We start from the raw sequence: 18,196 nt of genomic DNA on the forward strand, positions 1-18,196 counted from the left end.
GCACCTCATAAAAGGATGGATTTTCCTTTAATTACTCCTACTGTGTATGTGTAATATAATTAGGCATTTATCTTCCAAGTTAAAGAGTGGCTTGACTCATCCCACTCTCCCCTACTTGTTTCAAGCTGCACATATTTATTTCAGTTTTGCTGGTGTCTGTTGTTAATTAATAGCCACAAACCTTATTTTCTTAAACTGCAGGAAGACTGATTCAATTTATAAGGATGCCTAAATCGATAAACAATAGATTATGGAAACCCAATTTCTCAAGATATGATTTTATCTGAGACCCTGGTTGCAGCTGGTTACTTGGATAAGACAGGTATGACTTTTTCAAAGCCAGTGGCAATATTTTTTAACAGCTCCTGTACTATGTATAGATATTAAGTATCTTCCAATATGACCATTTCACCTTTGTGCCCATTTTTTTTTTAAGAGTTTCCTGAAAGTGTTTCCCTTACAGTTTTGCTCTTCTTTGTTCTTGGAAGGATCGTGCATCACAGTGAAGGAGGGTGACACTGGCCAATATCTGATTATTGATAAAAGGACAATATTTGCCACACATATCAGCAAACTGAGAGTAGGGAAATAGAAAACAGAACGAAATGGATATTCTGATATAATCATCTTACCGTACCTTTACAGTCTCCCCAAAAAATCTCTCAGACACTAACATCTGTGTACCAGCTAGAGATTTAATGAGAATTAAAAACACTGCATTACACCAATTCTTAGATTTGGGGGGAAACTGCTGCTTGTCTAGAAATCACTCAGTAGCTTATAGAGGCTTGATGATGTGGATAATCTAGAGTGAAAAATGTCCAGATGAGTTGGAACTTCCCAACTCTGATTTTAAGCCCAGGCTAAAAACTCTCGAGCTGGGTAACACCCACGCAGAGTACAGCTGGCCACACCTTCTACACCAGTTTTACCAAATCAGGTAAAGCTGTCAGGATTCCTGTTGAGCTTGTGCCACATGGGATTCCATATTTTTTGAGGGTCACACATTTTCGTGCAGGAGCTTAATACTTTGCAAAATTGCTTGAAGGTATGTGTTGTCACTGTCAAAATTCCAGTCTGCTATTGTTGTGTGGTCTGCATGCATTGATTTGGTGGCAAATGAGTTTCCTCTTTGGGGAGTAATAAAGCTATCTATCTATCTAGTTATCCTCCTTTTACCTATCTGGTTCTGTTGAATGGGCTACTGCAAAACTGCAAGCAGTGTCCGCCAGGTGCTGTAACCTGTCTCTTTGGACCATCTGCATTATGTGCTTGCAAAAGGTAGAGGTGACATGCTATTAGCAGGACTCAGTTCAGGCGTCACTCAGTCACTTTTGTTTTGGATAGGTTACTGTTTTGAGTGTTATTATGCTGCCTAAGTTAATTTCTTTCTTCAGTAGTGTATTCTTTGCGGTGGGTACATATTTCACTCAGGCTACAGCCAGCTGCTCCCCCTTAACTTGTCTTGTGTGTCTTGTCAGGACAAGGCATGTCAGGACTGGTTGGAAGGGCCCAGCTGTTTTGTTGCATGAACAACTTCACCTCCTATTTTGCTGTGTGTGTATCAGTGTTTTGCCTGTTCAAGTGTGCAGTTCTATGTGAGCAGATCTATGCTTCCTGGGCCATATATTCCCTCAGGGTAATTTTTTACAGATCATTTTCAAACACAGTTTCAGATATTACAGTCTTTATTGAACATGTAATACCAGATTATTCATTTTTGTTAAAGTACCAGAGGACATGAGCATCGTGGACATTATTCTTTATCATTTTGAGGGATTGTAAGATTATGTAGGTTGATGTTCAGTGTTGTGCATGAGGCTAACGTTGCTCTAATGCCAGTTTTACTGATGTTAATGATAACAGATTTGACTAAGAGATCTTTGAAAACTGCTTGAGCATCAACACTAATCCAGATAATATTTAACAACACTGTTGACTCTGAACAAACGCACATAAAGACTCCCTGAATGTCAGAGCTGAACTTTGGAGCCGACCTTGATGTTCCTGTGAGGGCTCCGCTGCGCAGTCACCGGCTGCTCTCCAACCAGGTGGCTGCCCTCTGCGGTTTGCGCACACCGCGACTTTGAGTTAAGGTTTATTATATTTCAAACTGACGCTCAGTTCTCCACAGCAGGAATGGCGAAGTCGAGCAGGATCCTGATAAAAGGGGGTAAAGTTGTGAATGAGGACTGCTCCGCCGTCAGCGACGTCTACATTGAAGATGGGAAAATTATCGAAGTCGGTCCAAACCTTCAGGTCCCGTCAGGAGCGCGCGTCATTGATGCCAAGGATAAGCTGGTGATACCGGGCGGCATTGACACCCACACTCATATGGAGCTGGCATTCATGGGCACTAAAGCAGTGGATGACTTCCACATCGGTACAAAGGTGATCATATTAGGATATTGTATGTCACTCACATGGAAAAGATGTGACAGACGAGGATCCTGCTTAGAGATAATACAGCTCTGTGCGTTAAGCCAAAAACAGGCAGACAGTCACACCGGAATTCAGGCAATTTAGCCTTCAAAATATAAGCTCTCACGGAAGCTGCTTTCATGTTTAGCGATATTCAGCACCTTTTAATTTTGAAAAACATTCTGTTGCAAATGCATTTCCAACAACTTGCAAGAATTCAGACTTTTTCATGTTTTTCCAGACAGGGCTGGAAAGTCAACAACATTTAGACCAGCATGGGACACCAAAACTCCCCATTAAAGCCCAGGATAGTCTAATAATAAAATAATCAAACAATAATAGGTAGCCTGTCGTAATACATCACATTCACCTGCAGTTGGACGACACTGAACTGGATTAAGGTTGTTATAAAAGGCCATTATCAGTCCTGTATCTGCAAAATTGCTAGACCCCTGCTGAGGGGAAGCCTAGAAACTGATCTGTCACTCATCAGGCCACACCTCCCTTCCCCCACCCATCCCCAAAAGAAACAAAATATTTTATTTATGTTATTTACATAATTTATATGCACTCCTTCATTTCAGCCCAGTATGAGAGACTGTACTGCCTTTCATTTAGGCTGTGCTGGTTTCTGTCCTCTGCTCTCTGTGTTTCACCGAGAGCAGGGCTTTGCTCCTCCAGCAGAGGAGACAGGCCATAAGTTAACACAGCTAATGAATTAATGATGTTTTTTCATTAGAAACATAATGGAGCCCTCAGGACACTACACAAACTTTCTTAAGCTACAAAACAGGTTGCAAACATTTAAAGACGTATAAACTCTGAAAATTAAAACAAACTACTATTTCTAGGTGCTGCTACTTCCTCCAGGCCTGCTGAAGAAGACAGCATGACACCTGCACACTCTGGTAGCTTTTAAAAGCATATCATATGTAGCTGCATCAGGAGAAACATAATCATGGTGTAAAAAATTGATGCACACACTACCAGTATTGTATTTAACTATCTTAGCCAACCATTTTTTTTTTTTTTAATCCTGATGCTCAGTTTTAGGTCATGTGGATATTATTTGTGTAGGCTAATGTGTCCCATTTAGACCAGAATATCAGCAAAAACACAACATAGCTAAAGAAATTACCTCGCCTGCTCCTAGATCAAGATGGATGCATGTAATAAGGCCTTGTATGTTTGAACAACATGCAACATTTTGATATATCTTTTAATTTAAATAAGTGTCAAGCCTGTGTCTATGAGCCTAACATGCATGCTAGATCAAAAACTAGACTTGTCACAACATTGCCCCATGAATAAATGTACTACACTTTGTGGTGAATGTCAAATAATAATGTTAAAGAGAATGTATTTTTTAGTCATTGGGACATTTTTTTTTTTTTTTAAAGGCTTTTACTTTGGAGGTTGATACCGGAAGTGTTATTTTTCATTCTGTCAGACTTGACACTGGTGAAACTGGTAAGACTGAAATGAAATATTTTCAGTCATTTTGTGACTGACAAAACTGACAAAATGTCATCACAACAGACCAGCAAGTCGTCCTCTTTTTGTAGACCTGTGCTTGTGTTGCAGTCTGTTAGTAAGATCACAGATTACATTTCGGAGGAGCTGACTGACAAAGCTGACTGCTGCACAGAAAAGCAGCAGGTTATTACACCATGTGTTGTGAAAAACAGCAAATCCAGATCTCACAAGACAGGTTTGAATGCAAGCACAAGGAAAACAGTACTACGACTACTACTACTACTACTAACATAATGATAATAATAATAGGAGGAAGAAGAAGAAGAAGAAGAAGAAGAAGAAGAAGAAGAAGAAGGAGAAGAAGAAACCAACAAAAATGAAACATATTAATTTTATAGCTTAGTAAAATATGACCAGAGAAAAGTAAGCAAATCATAGCTTCTTAGTCATCTCAATAAAGCTGTGGTCAGCTGACACTTAACTTACTTACTTAACTTAATTCTGTTTATCATCTAATCAGTCAATCAACTAATTCAGGTCTTTTGACAAAATGTGATTACATACGTGAAAATTCTTTATACAAAACTTAGTTCAATGTTTATAGCCTAGACTAGAGGATGCAATATATCCTGTACGTTGTCACCATCAGCATAAAATAATAATGCACTTATATAATTTTTTTCTGTACATTTGCAGTAAAAAGAATATTCTCCAGATATCTGTAATTTCTAGAACTGATTCAATGATTATTTGCAGCTCTTTTACCACTTGGGCATGCAGCTTTTCAAAGTTGACCACTTGTGTGTGTGTGTGTCCAGGCTGCTCTGGCAGGTGGGACCACTATGATCCTGGACTTTGCCATTCCTCAAAAAGGCAAGTCTCTCTTGGAGGCCTACGACCGCTGGCGCAGCACAGCCGACCCAAAGGTTTGCTGCGACTACTCGCTGCATATGGCCGTCACCTGGTGGAGTGACGAGGTGAACAAGCAGATCATCATTAATGCAAACTCACATGATATCACCAGTGTGTCAAAATATTTGAAATAAGTAGGTTTATTCACAGTTAGAGAATATGGCTCATGTTCGTCACAAATATAACAGGGTCAAGAGGGCCACCACATGTAATGTAATATGAAGAGAACCAAATAGCAAATACCAAATAAGTCATTTTTAAGAGGTATTTAAGAGGTGATTTTCCTTCCAATAATCCATACTTTGCAAGTAATTATGCTCTTCCTGCTTTTTCAGGTGAAGAGAGAGATGGAGACCTTGACCAAAGAGAAAGGGATCAATTCCTTCAAGATGTTTATGGCCTATAAGGATGTGTTCATGCTGCATGACTCAGAATTATACGCTGCCTTCTCCCAGTGTAAGGAGATTGGAGCTATAGCTCAAGTGCATGCTGAGAACGGAGACCTCATTGCAGAGGTTGGTAATGCACTAATCCATTTGTTAAAAGTTTCCTCTTTAAAACCACTAGCTGACCTTCATTTCCAGCTAGTGTGAATTAATGTACACTGATAGTTGGGAATGTGTTGATCTTATTTGACATAAAGTTGACATTTACATTTTATCTCCAGTTCTGTTAGACACATGCACCATGATTTCCACCATTAGAGTAAACCACTGGCATATTATTTCTGCATAAGCACTTTTCCTTACAGTGTAAACATATTAGTGTCACAGAGAGCAAATAATAGCCCAGCAAAGCCATTTCACAGTCAGCTGTTCTATGTTGGTCCAACATGGAGGTTTTTTGATCTTTTTTAAAAATTATTTCACCATGACTAATTGGTAAATAACTTGAGTTTCGCCTGTAGAAGCAGGAGTCCATTCTTCTTTGCATCAAACTAACCTGCAAAAATTATTCTCTATTGATCAGTCAGTCAATCATGCCGATGATTGTGTAATATCACACATGCAGACACATGCTTTGTCTTTTCTCAGGGAAGATTCAGGTTGAGTTTAGGAAAGGTAAATAAAGTGGATGTAATCTGCCTGTGTGTAAACATACCACAGTCCAGGATCAATTAGGGTCAATGTTTAAACCTAATAGCATCTGAGACAGAGCATGTCAGGCTGGCCAGCATAGCCTCCATGGATTTTTATTTTAAAGGGCTGAGGACATTTTCCTGCTGCAATTGTACAACATTTGATTTCAGTCCCTTGGTAGTGAAAATTGCTCCCTCCCAATGGAACTTTTTTCCCCCTTTTGAACATAGTCTTAAAATAGGTGTTGAGTTAAAAATGCAAATGCAGGAGTTCATAAAATCAGTCAGTCAGAGGTAAGTCAGCATGCTGTCCAGCTCCAGCTAATTTATTCATGAACAACAAGTTATCTCAATAAGTGGATTTTGACCTACAGAAGAATGCTCGTCGAGGACTGCTGATAGCAACCAACCAGCTGAATGTATTGCTGTAATAAAATCAAATGCATTCTAGTATGAGGAAGTGATCCATTAAAAAGCTCTTTTGTTATTGTAATTTTATTTGCTTGTTTATTGTTTATTTATTTAATTTGCCAGAATATATTATTTTCAGTTTTGTGGTTCATCAGGCTTGGGATACTGATCAGTCAGTATTAATGGGAATGAATTAGGTCATTATGTTGTAACTTCAGTGTCTATGTCTTTTTAAAGCTTTTGCTAAATGCAACAGAAAAGTACAGGCTATATAAGGAAAATTCATATTTTCAGCACTGAGGGCTTAAAAGCAGTCTGCATCGGAGGGACATATTGACTTACTGTGCCTCTGCAGTTTCCCTTCAGTCCACTGTTGCTTTTTATTTTTTCAAAGTCATAGCGACAAGTCACCACTAGGGAGTAGCAAATGCTAAAAAAATAAGCTTAATTCATGTGACTCTTGTGGCAGAGGGCAACTACTGAACAATCACAAAGGGTTCAACCTAACTTAACCTATCTGTGATCTATGAAAATGTTTTCTACTAACCCTCTGAGTCCATGCTCTCACTTGGTCGTTGTATTCTTGGTTGGACTGCACTAACATATCACCTTATGTTTTTGCATTGCCCCAATGAGGGACCAAGAGAAGGGATAATGATTCCTGATGTTGTCACTGTTGTTGCTTTTATTTTTTAAGTCAGTGAATATTCTCAAAGAGGGTACAACTTAACTGGTGGCTGCACAAGAGTCTTTCCAAAACTGTTCCTTCTCTGCTCAGGCAGATGTTGTACTGTTTTATCCTCCTTTGTTCTATAACCTTTATTCTGACCCCCCGCTCGTCTCTTCTCCCCCTACTGGGACTCGACAGGGGGCTAAGAGGATGCTGTCCATGGGCATCACAGGGCCAGAGGGCCACGAGCTGTGTCGGCCAGAGCAGGTGGAGGCCGAAGCCACCCAGCGAGCCATCACCATCGCCCACACTGTCAACTGCCCGCTGTATGTGGTCCACGTCATGAGCAAGTCTGCCGCCAAGGTGGTGGCCAACGCACGCAGAGACGGTGAGTGGGCCTGCTGCCGCCTGCTGTCAGGACGGGCCAGGGATGGGAAGGATGAGTTTGTGGGTTCAGCTTATAAGGGCCGACCAGATTCACTCAGTGTGGGGAAGCTACTGTGAAAGCATTGTTCAGCAAGCTACCAGTTACTTCACAACAGTTCAACTACTGTAAAGCCACTCTCAGGAGAAATACCTTGACTGACTAAAGCTAAAGCTATTATTTTGAAAAACAAAAACAAACAAACAAAAAAAAACCCAATATCAATGTAATAGAAAATTCTAGCAAAATTTAACACAAATGAAGACATTACATTTACTGCAATAGTACCCACTTGTTCACTGAAATATCCGGCTTCTATACACAAAATAAATGAGTGAATAAATAAATAACTTCAGTACTCAAAATGGGCTGGCTGAATTAGAATTGAGAAGAAGCGTTAAAAAAAGTTTTCTTTCTTTGCCAAATTGTTTGAAGCTTAAGTAGATAATTAAAGAAAATATACATAAATAAATAAAATGGAAAAAGTAATTTAATAAGTAATTTAAGTACATCATGCGAATATAAATTTAGTTGAACTACCAGCAAACTACAACAACATGTAGTTAAACTACTTGTATCATTATGTGTAATGAAACTATTCCTTAACATTAGTGTCAGTATTGTTGCACTGAAGATGTTGATGCACACCATGTTGTGTATTTGTTTAATGTTTTGTGTGAATGCTTTGATGTCAAAAAAGTTCAAAAATTGCATGTATTCATTATGAAACAGTGTCTAGATCACCATGGGACTTTTTTAGTTCAGGTCAGCAGCTGTTAAAGGCAGGGTGAGGCAGGTTTCACTGCAAGTTGTATGGCCTGACCCCCTTGAATTAGATGATTCACCTGATTGGCAAACAGATGTAGCAGTGCAGTGCATTATAAAGAATAAAATGCATTTATTAAAGATAGCTTTTTACTTAATCCTAATATATAACTGTTATTCCGCTCCACTTATATCCTAAATGATTGTAATTTAGCTTAAGTTGTGTTTTTCTCCATCCTCAACAGGGCGTGTGGTGTTTGGGGAGCCCATTGCAGCTGGACTGGGCACTGATGGGACTCACTACTGGGACAAGGACTGGGCTCATGCTGCCAGCTTTGTCATGGGTCCTCCCCTCAGACCTGACCCCAGCACCCCTGGATACCTCATGGACCTGCTGGCCAAGTATGTGGAGCTGATAGAAAGACAGCAATTTATGCTATTTTGTTATATTATATTTTGCTGTAAAGCCTTTCTTCAACAGTGTCTTGAACAGACTGTTGAAGTTATATTTTTGATTTTTTTTTTTTTTTTTGCTGTGGTGTTTTTTCATTGCCCAGACTGAGATTGCTTGTCAGTCAATCAGTGCATTCATCACTGTGTCGCTCCAAAATGTGTTTTTCTTATGTTTATATCCCCTAACATGTGTGACCTTGGTGATACTGATTTGACTATACTGTGCAAAGTTTGTCATTAGAGATGTGTTTTTACAATCCTCTGCTGAAGACTGTGCACACCCCTAAAACCTGAAATCCAAATGCACCCTGGGCCAGCCAGATTTGCTACATCACAAATCCAACAGCCAATCCCCTCAGCTGACGTGGTTTTGCTTTGCATATCATTAGTACCAGACACTGGCTGTTTTGAGCAGCAAATTTAAAAGCTTACATTAACTGGCTTTTTTGCTTGAAACGTTTACATGTAAATTGTCCCTTAAAGGTCTCTGAAAGACAATACTATTGCTTGTGAAAAAAGAAATAAACTCAAATAAGACTTCACCTCATTTATCCCACACTGTATTTTAATAGTGCACTGTAATTTATCATATCCTTTATGTTTTTAAGCAATTTTGTGACCGTATGAAGGAATAGAAAAGGAACGGGAGATTTAAAAGCAGCTGAGTTTTCAAATATATTGTTGCTGACTGAGTCTCAAGGGTTACTCTGTTCTTACTCCGATGATGCTAATATTCATTGTTTTGTCGATTCTATCTATTCATTCCAGCATCCTCAGCGTCGTTTATTCATTCATGCTTTTATTCAATCATTGATTACACTAGCAATGATCTCAGTGTGACGGGAACGGACAACTGCACCTTTTCTGTGTGCCAGAAGGCCCTGGGCAAGGACGACTTCACCAAGATCCCAAACGGAGTGAATGGTGTGGAGGACAGGATGTCTGTCATCTGGGAGAAGGGGGTGGTACGTCCTGTTAATGTCTCTATACATTACCAGCCAAGAGTCATGAACTGCAGTATCTATTATGCAGTTTTTTTTCATCATCATAGAGCAAACAACCACCAGTATAAACAAAAATGAATTTGATTTAGGCTACTACCCTTGAAAGATCATATTTTCATTCTTATATCAGTTCAATACTGCTTGCAATTTAAGTTACAAAGATTTGTCAGTCTAAAAAGGTGCATAAAATTACTACAGATACTTTTTTCTTCCTATTTACTGTTTCTTTTTTAGTCATTCTTTATTGCTGATTTAGAAGTACAGGACATTTGTGATCTCTGTGTTTCTGCAATTTAGATTGGAAAGGCAATAAATTGTCTATTAGGGAATTTTCAGAATCCGGGGAATTATGGCAGATCTTGCTGCAGAGTGCAGTCACTGCATTTTCCTCCTTTTGTTGTGAGCAGGGTATTTCAGTGCAGCACCCTCAAGGCCACCGGAAAGATTTACAATGTGCAATGGTGCTTACAAATCACAAGTTGTGTGATATTTTGGCAGAAACGAGTTGCTTGCTGCACAGTTAAGCATTGACCTTTTGTCTGCTAATTCTGAATAGCGTTGTCATTCACTGTGGCCCCGTATTGAAACTCAGTGCTTTGTGCATTTTCCTCTCCCACAGCACAGTGGCAAAATGGACGAAAATCGATTTGTAGCTGTCACCAGCAGCAACGCAGCAAAAATCTTCAACTTCTACCCCCAGAAAGGCCGCATCGCCAAGGACTCTGATGCTGATGTGGTTATATGGGACCCCAAGTTGACAAGGTGAGGACCCGACTCTGGCCACTTCAGCGCTATACCAGAATGCCAGTGAATAAAGAAATATATAGATATAGATATAGATATAGATAGATATAGATATAGATATAGATATAAAAAAAACAAAAGTAAAAAAGAGCTCTCAGATGTGTGAGTGTGTGTTTGCTGTATTCATTAGTGCAGTGCATATACATTTTCATGGCTCTGAGTCACATTCTGAATAGTGTAGCCTACACATCAGACAGTGACTCAGTTTTTAAAATAGCTGTTGAGATTTCTACCACTGCTATAAGCATCTTTAGCTGCAGATGGTGCTGCTGAAACATTGAGCCAACTTTCATGGTATGTCATCAGCGTGTGAAACATTTGGCTGAATAAGTTTAGTAGTGCAAAAAATAGGCTATAGGATGCACCTGGCTACAAGAAGAAATGGTTCGCCTTTCATGTGCTGTGCCTTTCAACTCACACCAGCCAGCCAGCTTCAGTGATTATGTCGACACTGCCAGTCAGGGTCTGTCGTCACGTATCTACAACTGCAAATTAAAGCATAACAGATTTTTCATGTGAATCACAGTTATGTGAATTAGTAGCAAATTAGCGCTGAGATGAGTAATCTTCCATGTATGGTTTCTTTGCAGGATGGATTTTAACATACTTACATAAGCTAGGACATCATGTGCACAGCATTGCAGTGGGACAATGCAGGATGGGTCATGGCTGACGTTATCGAGAATGACGAATATTTCACGCAGAGTTAGTACGGAACACAATGTGAAGTGGTTATTTTCAGTAAAGAACAGGTTGTCTATCGTATTGATTATACGTTTTTGTTTGTTTGTTTGTTTGTTTCCTCATTCCAATGAAATCCCAGAAATAGAGGCCATTGAATCCAAATCCACATACCAACGTGCACACACACACATTCTGTTCTGAGGCAGCGGTGCACATCCTCAATTCATTCCCAAATACTGAGGATTGTTTGCATTCCAGTAGCTAGTGTACTGTAGCAAACCCAGGCTTACATAACCCAGAATGGCACTGCACTGCTCTCTTTACTGTAAAATCTGGGCTAAGCCCCTCCAGGCAAGTCACTAGCAGCTGATGTGAGCTAGGGGAAGGAACGTATTACACCCCGGTGTAATTTGCTGTAAATGAATTCCTGGGCAACAATGGAGATGCTTGAGCAAGGGCCGACACCTTCTGAATTATTACCACAGCTGTGGAATGGTGAAAGAGTTTACCATGTCCCTCTCAGGCCTGCCATTGTTAATTCAGTTCTCTTTAAGGATTTCACCACACTGGGACTCTGTGTTGTTTGTGTTTCTTCCGTCTGTTCTGTGGCTGCGTGTCTACTGATGTTACAGTGTCTTTCAAGCTTGAAAGCACCTCATGTTTGATCGCTGTAGCCGTGAATTCATCTGTGAAACCGCCTAATTAATCGCCCTTAGCACAACTGTCGCTTCATAACATCCGGGGCCACAGGCTACAAACACTTACATAACCAGAAAGCCTAGGAAGCGCTGTCTCTGACCTTCTGTCTCGTAATTGGGCTGCTTGAATAATGAGGAAACTTTTTTTTTTTTTTTTTTGTGTCAGTCTGAAATCCACATGGTGTCTGGCATTACAAATCAGCAGGATCTGCATGTGTGAATGGGGAAAAGAGGGCTCAAGTGGATTTCAGACTGGCTGTAATATTTACTCTTCACAGAGATTTCATTTAATTCTGCACATATGTCATCAGTCTGTGATGTTCAGTGCATTTCATTTTGCTCATTTGGTGTACCCACTTACCATTAACATGCCTCATCTACCTCTACTTCAGTTAGTGATTTCCTACATTTCCCACAATGCCTTTCAAGTATCCTCTGAGGAAGGCTGTCAACATGAAGCTGTGAGTTTAACATGTAAGTGGAGAGAGCAACAGTGATAATGATGGTGAGACTCCTTCTAGCTCTCATCCTTTACTCGAAATTCAACATGTCTTGGAGCTACACTGCATTCTGATCTATTGAGTCTACTGTTGGTGGTGAAATTGGTATATGTGCCTCTTCTACGATGGATTTCTCCCTGTATGATTAGTGAACACTGGTGCAAAACGGCAGCTCTGATGTTTACAGTTGATTTTTGATAGCTGACAGATTTTCCGCTACAACTCCATTGTAGCTGCACTGGAAAAATCTTAATGTGATGTCACATTGTCTATGTTTGGCCAGGCATCTATGGGAGTAATAAAAACATACCACCAAATAATAAAATGCAAAGTCTATGGCCAATAGCTGATTTTAGATTGGATTTTTCTTTTAAGGTTTAAAGGTTTTCCCTCCATCAACTGGACCAAGCATTTTGGATGAGCTGTGAAAGGCTGCTTGAATAATGAGGAAACTCTTTTTGTTGTCATTTGTCTCGTCATTTAAACTGACTTATAGTCAGCACACCACGTCAGCCCCAGGTACACAGCCTTGTTATGTCAGGATACTGGCTGAGCCACAGCATTATCCTGCCCTGCTTGTGCAGCGCTCTTCCGATAGATGCCACAATAATGCAATAAGCAGCACTGAAAATGTTTAGCCGCCATCTTATTGACTGAGAGAAGTTCAAGCTATGTGCTTTGTAAGCGTTTTAGACTTGAGTGCATCATGAGCAAAGCTGTAGAAATAAACTGTTTTGGCTGTTGCTGTAACTCACTTGCAATGACTTGATGCTCAGTTTATGAGTACATCTTCCAGTGACTTTTTTTTTTTTTTTTTTTTTTTTTTAAGTTTCAGATCAGAACGCAGCAGGTTTTTCTTTTTATCTCACATTAACGTTGAATAAAATCAACAAGAGGCATTTGAACTCAGTAATCACATGGCACATCAGGTCAAGATGGCTAAGATTCTAAAGGTGAAATACTTTGTACAAGTTTCCATTACTGGACTTCTGTCTGTTTGTGTGCCTCTACAGGAAGATATCAGCCAAAACACACCACCAGGCCGTGGATTACAACATCTTCGAGGGAATGGTGTGCCACGGCGTCCCTGTGGTCACCATCTCCAGAGGTAAAGTGGTGTATGAGAATGGTCAGCTAAACGTGAGGCCAGGGGACGGCAGATTCATCCACAGGCAGCCCTTCTCCGACTTTGTTTATAAGCGGGTCAACCAGAGAGAACAGGTCAGTCGCCTTCAGTGTGTTCATCACTCACAACAGCGATATATTTCTCATTTCAAATGATTTGGGAGCAGTAGTTTGTTACATAATATTTCTCATATAGATCACCAAGGAAAAGCAAATCAAGACCCCTAGGCTGTAAAGCACCATGTCAGATGACTGATTGAAACCCAGATTTAAGTTCAGTTTAAAATTTGGTAAACAAAGGTCACTCAAGCTTTCTTTTAAATACTTTTGATTTGTCTGCAGGTGGGGAAACCGACAGCTGTGATCAGAAAGCCCTACGAAGGAAAAGTCATAGCTATATGAGCGGCTGACCCAGAACATGATAGACCAAAGCTCAACGTGCTAGAGATACTCGCCTGGTCAGAGTGATTTTTACTGCTTCACTTTGTTCCAGCTCAGACATTATGCAGTGATTTAAATCAGTGTGTGTGGTAAGGATGGTGGGGGGCAGGTCAACTCTGATCAACACTCAGGTCAGTGCTCCCCTGACAGATAATACATTTGCTGCATTTGCTCAATTCTGTGAGGCATTATGTCATGTTTCCAGGTCAGCTCTGCTTATTACACAGGTCACTGGGACCCACTCTATTGCCAAAAAGTATATTTTCTCAATTCATACATTATGCAGTCATGCAGTTCACTGTAAGGACTTGGGATAGGTTTTATGTCTTATTTCACAGTCAAAAATGTTAATGTGCTGCTGAAGAAAAATTATGTTTCAATGCTGTTGTATTTGTCTGTACTATTGTGTTTCTCATGTTGCCAGACAGTAAAAGATATCCCTACCTTCACATGTGAAAGTGACTGGTTATTCTTTTTTTTTTTTTTTTTTATGACCAGTCATTTTTAAAAATCTTTTTTCTATGTGACAGCGTGATTCATCTTTCACACTCTTTTGATTAAACTTCCATTGAAACGCAGCACCATGTGTGAAGCTGTTAAGATTTATTGTGCTGACCCAGATTAACTCTGTATTTGCATATGCAACATTAGGATCACACATTACCATATTCACTAGATCTATGTCCATGTATGGGCTGCATTCATGCCTTAGTATGGTAAAAAGGTCCAGCAGGGCTGTCACCAAGCATCATGTGGCAGCTTCCTATTGGGCTGGCATGCTGGCGTGGTATTGCGCCGCAGGGCCGTTTAAGACATAATGTGAGTTTATCAGGTTGCCACACGGGTCAGTGGCAGCATCATGTGAGTCACACAAGGCCCACTCATCCTTGAGCTTTACCACTCTTCCTTCCTCTTTCTCTGATAGTGTAGGAGATGGGGTAGGGATGGTGCTGACAGTGGGAAGATTGTACTGTAGAGTCAGGGCTGGGTATTTCCTAAAATGGTGATTTACTTTGTGCAATGGATTACGAAACACATTTCAATCAACGTCTTTAAGTTCCAAAGGGAAGTTCAAAATGAGGCAAACGATGAGGAAACAACACAATCATGTTGTGGAAAAGTGGAAAACAGAAATGATCACACTGACAGCAAATGCATCAAACACTACCACCAGGTAAAAAATGCACACTTTCATCTGTTCAACACAGTATTACATTGTGCGACCATGTTTCGGTAGCACATCTCCTCACTGTCAGATTCTCCTTCAGCATAGAACGAAAGATATGCCAGAGCCAACTAGTATCACTGTGCTGGAGTAGGACAGTAACACCTGTAAGTGATTCTAATGGAGAGTGACAGAGCATAACCGCATGGTGGAGAGAGCGGAAAGAGCAATGAGTGCTGTTCGCTGCACATGTAGGGGCATCTGTCTTGGATTATGTAAGCAAAACTATCTGTGTTCTATAATGTGGGGCATCAGACATAGACATGCAGGGCAGTGCTCTGCCTCTCCATAGCCTTGGTTATTGGAGGTTATTTCTCAGACAAGGTGAAGTGTATTCAAATGATGGAACACACTACTTCCATCTCCACAAATAAAATCAAACATTTTTGGGTATTGCCCCTGGTAATTACTTTTTGCCCTGTTATATCTTGAATTAGTCATATGGTTTGGGGTAGAAATTTCTCTCCAAACAGTTATATAACAAGCATGATGTAATATGTGTGTAACACCTTTAACAATGAAAATTAAATTTCATTTCGGTGACAGCTCATTGGAGCTAGACTGAATTGCATTACAAGCTGTTGATTTTATGGTCTGTAATTGGTTAGCTATTATGAATGGGGAACTGTTCCCCATGTAAGCTGTTTTTCCATGGTTACCATTACTGTTAATAGGGAGACTGGGCTGTTATGTAATGTGATATAATTCAATAAATTGGAAAGCTCTATAACAATGATACAGTACACAACCAGGATTGTGGACAGGTATCGGAGGCCAGCGTTTGAGCAAGACATATTTATTGTTAAAAACATTTTATGTAGTATGAAGCAATATGCAGTAGAAAAATAGTTTTATTTATGCAGCAGAAAAAGTCATTTCGTCATGCAGAATTTTGCAAATCCTCTTTGTGTCTGAAGAGCAGTGGGCACCAGAAATGTGGCTGTTGAGAAAAGACAGTCAAAATCACAGATTGAAAAACAAAATAGTTCAGTTATGGCTCTGAATGAAATGGACTGCAATGGAATTTTACCATTTTACGATCAAAATTCATTCAGTCACAAACATATTTTAGCAACTGCAATGCAAACCTTGAAAAAGAATGATGTGGGGCTCCCCACGTTGTCTCTCTGCTTCCTCCCCTTCAGTCTCTTCCTCAGGATTTTGGCGTGGAGGTACTCTGCCCTCTCCTCTGCAGAGGCAGAGAAGAAGCGCTCATAGACCATTAGCCTGAGCTGGGTGAGCTTGGCAGCCATCATGGCCATAATGAGCAGGGCAATCAGGATGGCAGCTAAGGGAACTACAGAGCTATAGAGCAGCAGCTTGGGTTTAGGAAGGCACCTCTTCTCAAACAGCGTAACGGAGTAGGAAAAGTCTTCCTGGTAGTTTTGCTCCCCAAGTTTGAGGCCAATAACAATCGAAGTCCCCTAACAAAAGAAAGACATGAGAAATAAATGCTGTTCTTATTGGTGATTATCCACTAGGTCTTAAACCCACCCTCAAACATACTTACTTTGATGTTCATCACCAAGGGAATACTGAATGGTTCCAGCTCTGACAACTTTCTTGTTACAATATCGACGAAGCAGTACAATAAGGCGTCCACAGTTATAAAAATGACCCAAGCAACAAAATGGGGCAAAATTCGAATGCCAAATTTCAGCATAGCCCTCCCTTCCTGGGTGGTGGGACGGGCGGATGGGACGGAGGCGTACAGCTTTGATTCCTCTGGTGTGAGAGGGAGGACATGAGGCTTTCCCTGCTCCTTCTGCTTCTGGTCAAACTGAATAAATTTGCTGGTTACAAAAGTGTTTTCAAACTTCATGTCACTGCGGTATTTTTTTATGTGCAGGGCTATAAACATCATGAGCAAGAGGAAGCTGATGGCAGGGAACATTCTGTCAGCCACGGAGAACAAGGTGCTCACAATGGCCTCCGCATACTTTGCGCTTTTGTTCAGCCTCTGCTCAGCATCAGCGAGTTTCTCCGTAAATAAACCTGCTTCGAATTTGGTTGAAACATTGAGCTCAGAGTCAAACTTAATCACCTCCAAGTTTGTTAATCCCTTGAGTGTATTGCCGATCCACATCAACATCCTGGTAAAGTTTTCCAGTGGTGAGATGACGATGGATGCTTTCTTTGCCTTCAGGTTGCAAACCATGCTCCTGATCAGGCCTGTGAGGTTCTCCAAAGTGTTGCGGATATTTTTGAGAACCACGACGCTGGTCCCAGCAGCCAGGAGCAAGTTCCGACTCTTTTTCATGAAAATGGACATGGCAAATAGAATCCCTGTGCACCGTATTTGTTTTGATAAAAACAGAGCGACAGTCAGTAGAACCCCAAAGCAACCGGCTATCCCACCAGCAACTGCAATCTCATAGTCCAGCGTGAAGAGGAGGTACAGGAGCAGGAAGGAGCTGAGGAAGAGGCTGAACAGGCTGCAGGTGATGAGAAGGAGGATTGTTCTGCCCAAGCCATCCCTGTTGCTAGTTGTGTAAACATCCACTGCAAGAAAGCCAACATCCCTGAAGCTTTGTTTCAGGGAAGTGCATGAGACTCGCATCACTGCATCAATCCTGGCTTCTGATACTGCGGGAAAACAAACACTGGAGGAGAAAAATCCATAGGCTTTGAAACAAAATTTTACAAAAAGTTTGATACTATGAAGTGTTTCTTTCTAAACATTGTAGCGCAAATTAAAACCAGAAGCTACCTTTTCTTTTTAGGTCAAAATACAGTACTGTCTAGGCTTTCCCATATTGAAATGAAACATACAAACCTGATATTGCGTTGCAGAATGTGATGTCTCTTCTGCTGTTTCTCCTTAAATATGCCTAAAAACAAGAACTCCTCTTGTCCACTCAAACCACAGCAATTACTCATCTCTCACTCATGTCCTTGCAGGCAGTCTTAAAACCAGAAAAATGAGGAAACCAAGACTTATATGAAGTTTGCTGTATTTTGTTTCAAAGAATATTTTTTTTTACATATACAAATATTACTGCATGTACATGTAAAAGTTTTACATTATGAGATTTATTTATGCCTTCGCATAAAATCAAAATCCTTTATTCACAACTGTTAGATCATCCAGAATATAAGACTGTA

General features: G+C 40.4%; 2 protein-coding genes across 2 annotated transcripts; one reads left to right on the forward strand and one right to left on the reverse strand.

Moving 5' to 3' along the window:
* The first annotated feature begins 977 nt into the window (after nt 1–977).
* Nucleotides 978–14,128, forward strand: dpys (dihydropyrimidinase). Its single transcript, XM_030072280.1, has 10 exons — nt 978–1,048; nt 2,135–2,391; nt 4,716–4,874; nt 5,145–5,324; nt 7,167–7,356; nt 8,403–8,559; nt 9,434–9,575; nt 10,234–10,376; nt 13,314–13,521; nt 13,768–14,128. The coding sequence occupies exons 2-10, from the start codon at nt 2,140–2,142 to the stop codon at nt 13,825–13,827; spliced, it is 1,491 nt and encodes a 496-aa protein (XP_029928140.1). The 5' UTR covers nt 978–1,048; nt 2,135–2,139; the 3' UTR covers nt 13,828–14,128.
* A 1,835-nt stretch (nt 14,129–15,963) lies between these two features.
* On the reverse strand, nt 15,964–17,872 carry dcstamp (dendrocyte expressed seven transmembrane protein). Its single transcript, XM_030072007.1, has 4 exons — nt 17,868–17,872; nt 16,602–17,694; nt 16,180–16,515; nt 15,964–16,031 (listed from the first exon to the last, which is right to left on the reverse strand). The coding sequence occupies exons 2-4, from the start codon at nt 17,649–17,651 to the stop codon at nt 15,972–15,974; spliced, it is 1,446 nt and encodes a 481-aa protein (XP_029927867.1). The 5' UTR covers nt 17,652–17,694; nt 17,868–17,872; the 3' UTR covers nt 15,964–15,971.
* Nucleotides 17,873–18,196: the final 324 nt, after the last annotated feature.

The sequence above is a fragment of the Myripristis murdjan genome, chromosome 16 (genome assembly GCF_902150065.1).
Source record: "Myripristis murdjan chromosome 16, fMyrMur1.1, whole genome shotgun sequence".
NCBI classification, from domain to species: domain Eukaryota; kingdom Metazoa; phylum Chordata; class Actinopteri; order Holocentriformes; family Holocentridae; genus Myripristis; species Myripristis murdjan.

What these genes read in the sequence shown, in the direction of transcription:
- dpys (XM_030072280.1), top strand. Translation starts at nt 2,140, where the DNA reads ATGGCGAAGTCGAGCAGGATCCTGATAAAAGGGGGTAAAGTTGTGAAT. An exon ending in GGCCAACGCACGCAGAGACG is followed by an intron (nt 7,357 to 8,402) that starts GTGAGTGGGCCT and finishes CATCCTCAACAG; the next exon opens with GGCGTGTGGTGTTTGGGGAG. An exon ending in TGGGACCCCAAGTTGACAAG is followed by an intron (nt 10,377 to 13,313) that starts GTGAGGACCCGA and finishes GTGCCTCTACAG; the next exon opens with GAAGATATCAGCCAAAACAC.
- dcstamp (XM_030072007.1), bottom strand. Translation starts at nt 17,651, where the DNA reads ATGCGAGTCTCATGCACTTCCCTGAAACAAAGCTTCAGGGATGTTGGC. An exon ending in CCTTGGTGATGAACATCAAA is followed by an intron (nt 16,516 to 16,601) that starts GTAAGTATGTTT and finishes TTCTTTTGTTAG; the next exon opens with GGGACTTCGATTGTTATTGG. An exon ending in CCACATCATTCTTTTTCAAG is followed by an intron (nt 16,032 to 16,179) that starts GTTTGCATTGCA and finishes TTTTCTCAACAG; the next exon opens with CCACATTTCTGGTGCCCACT.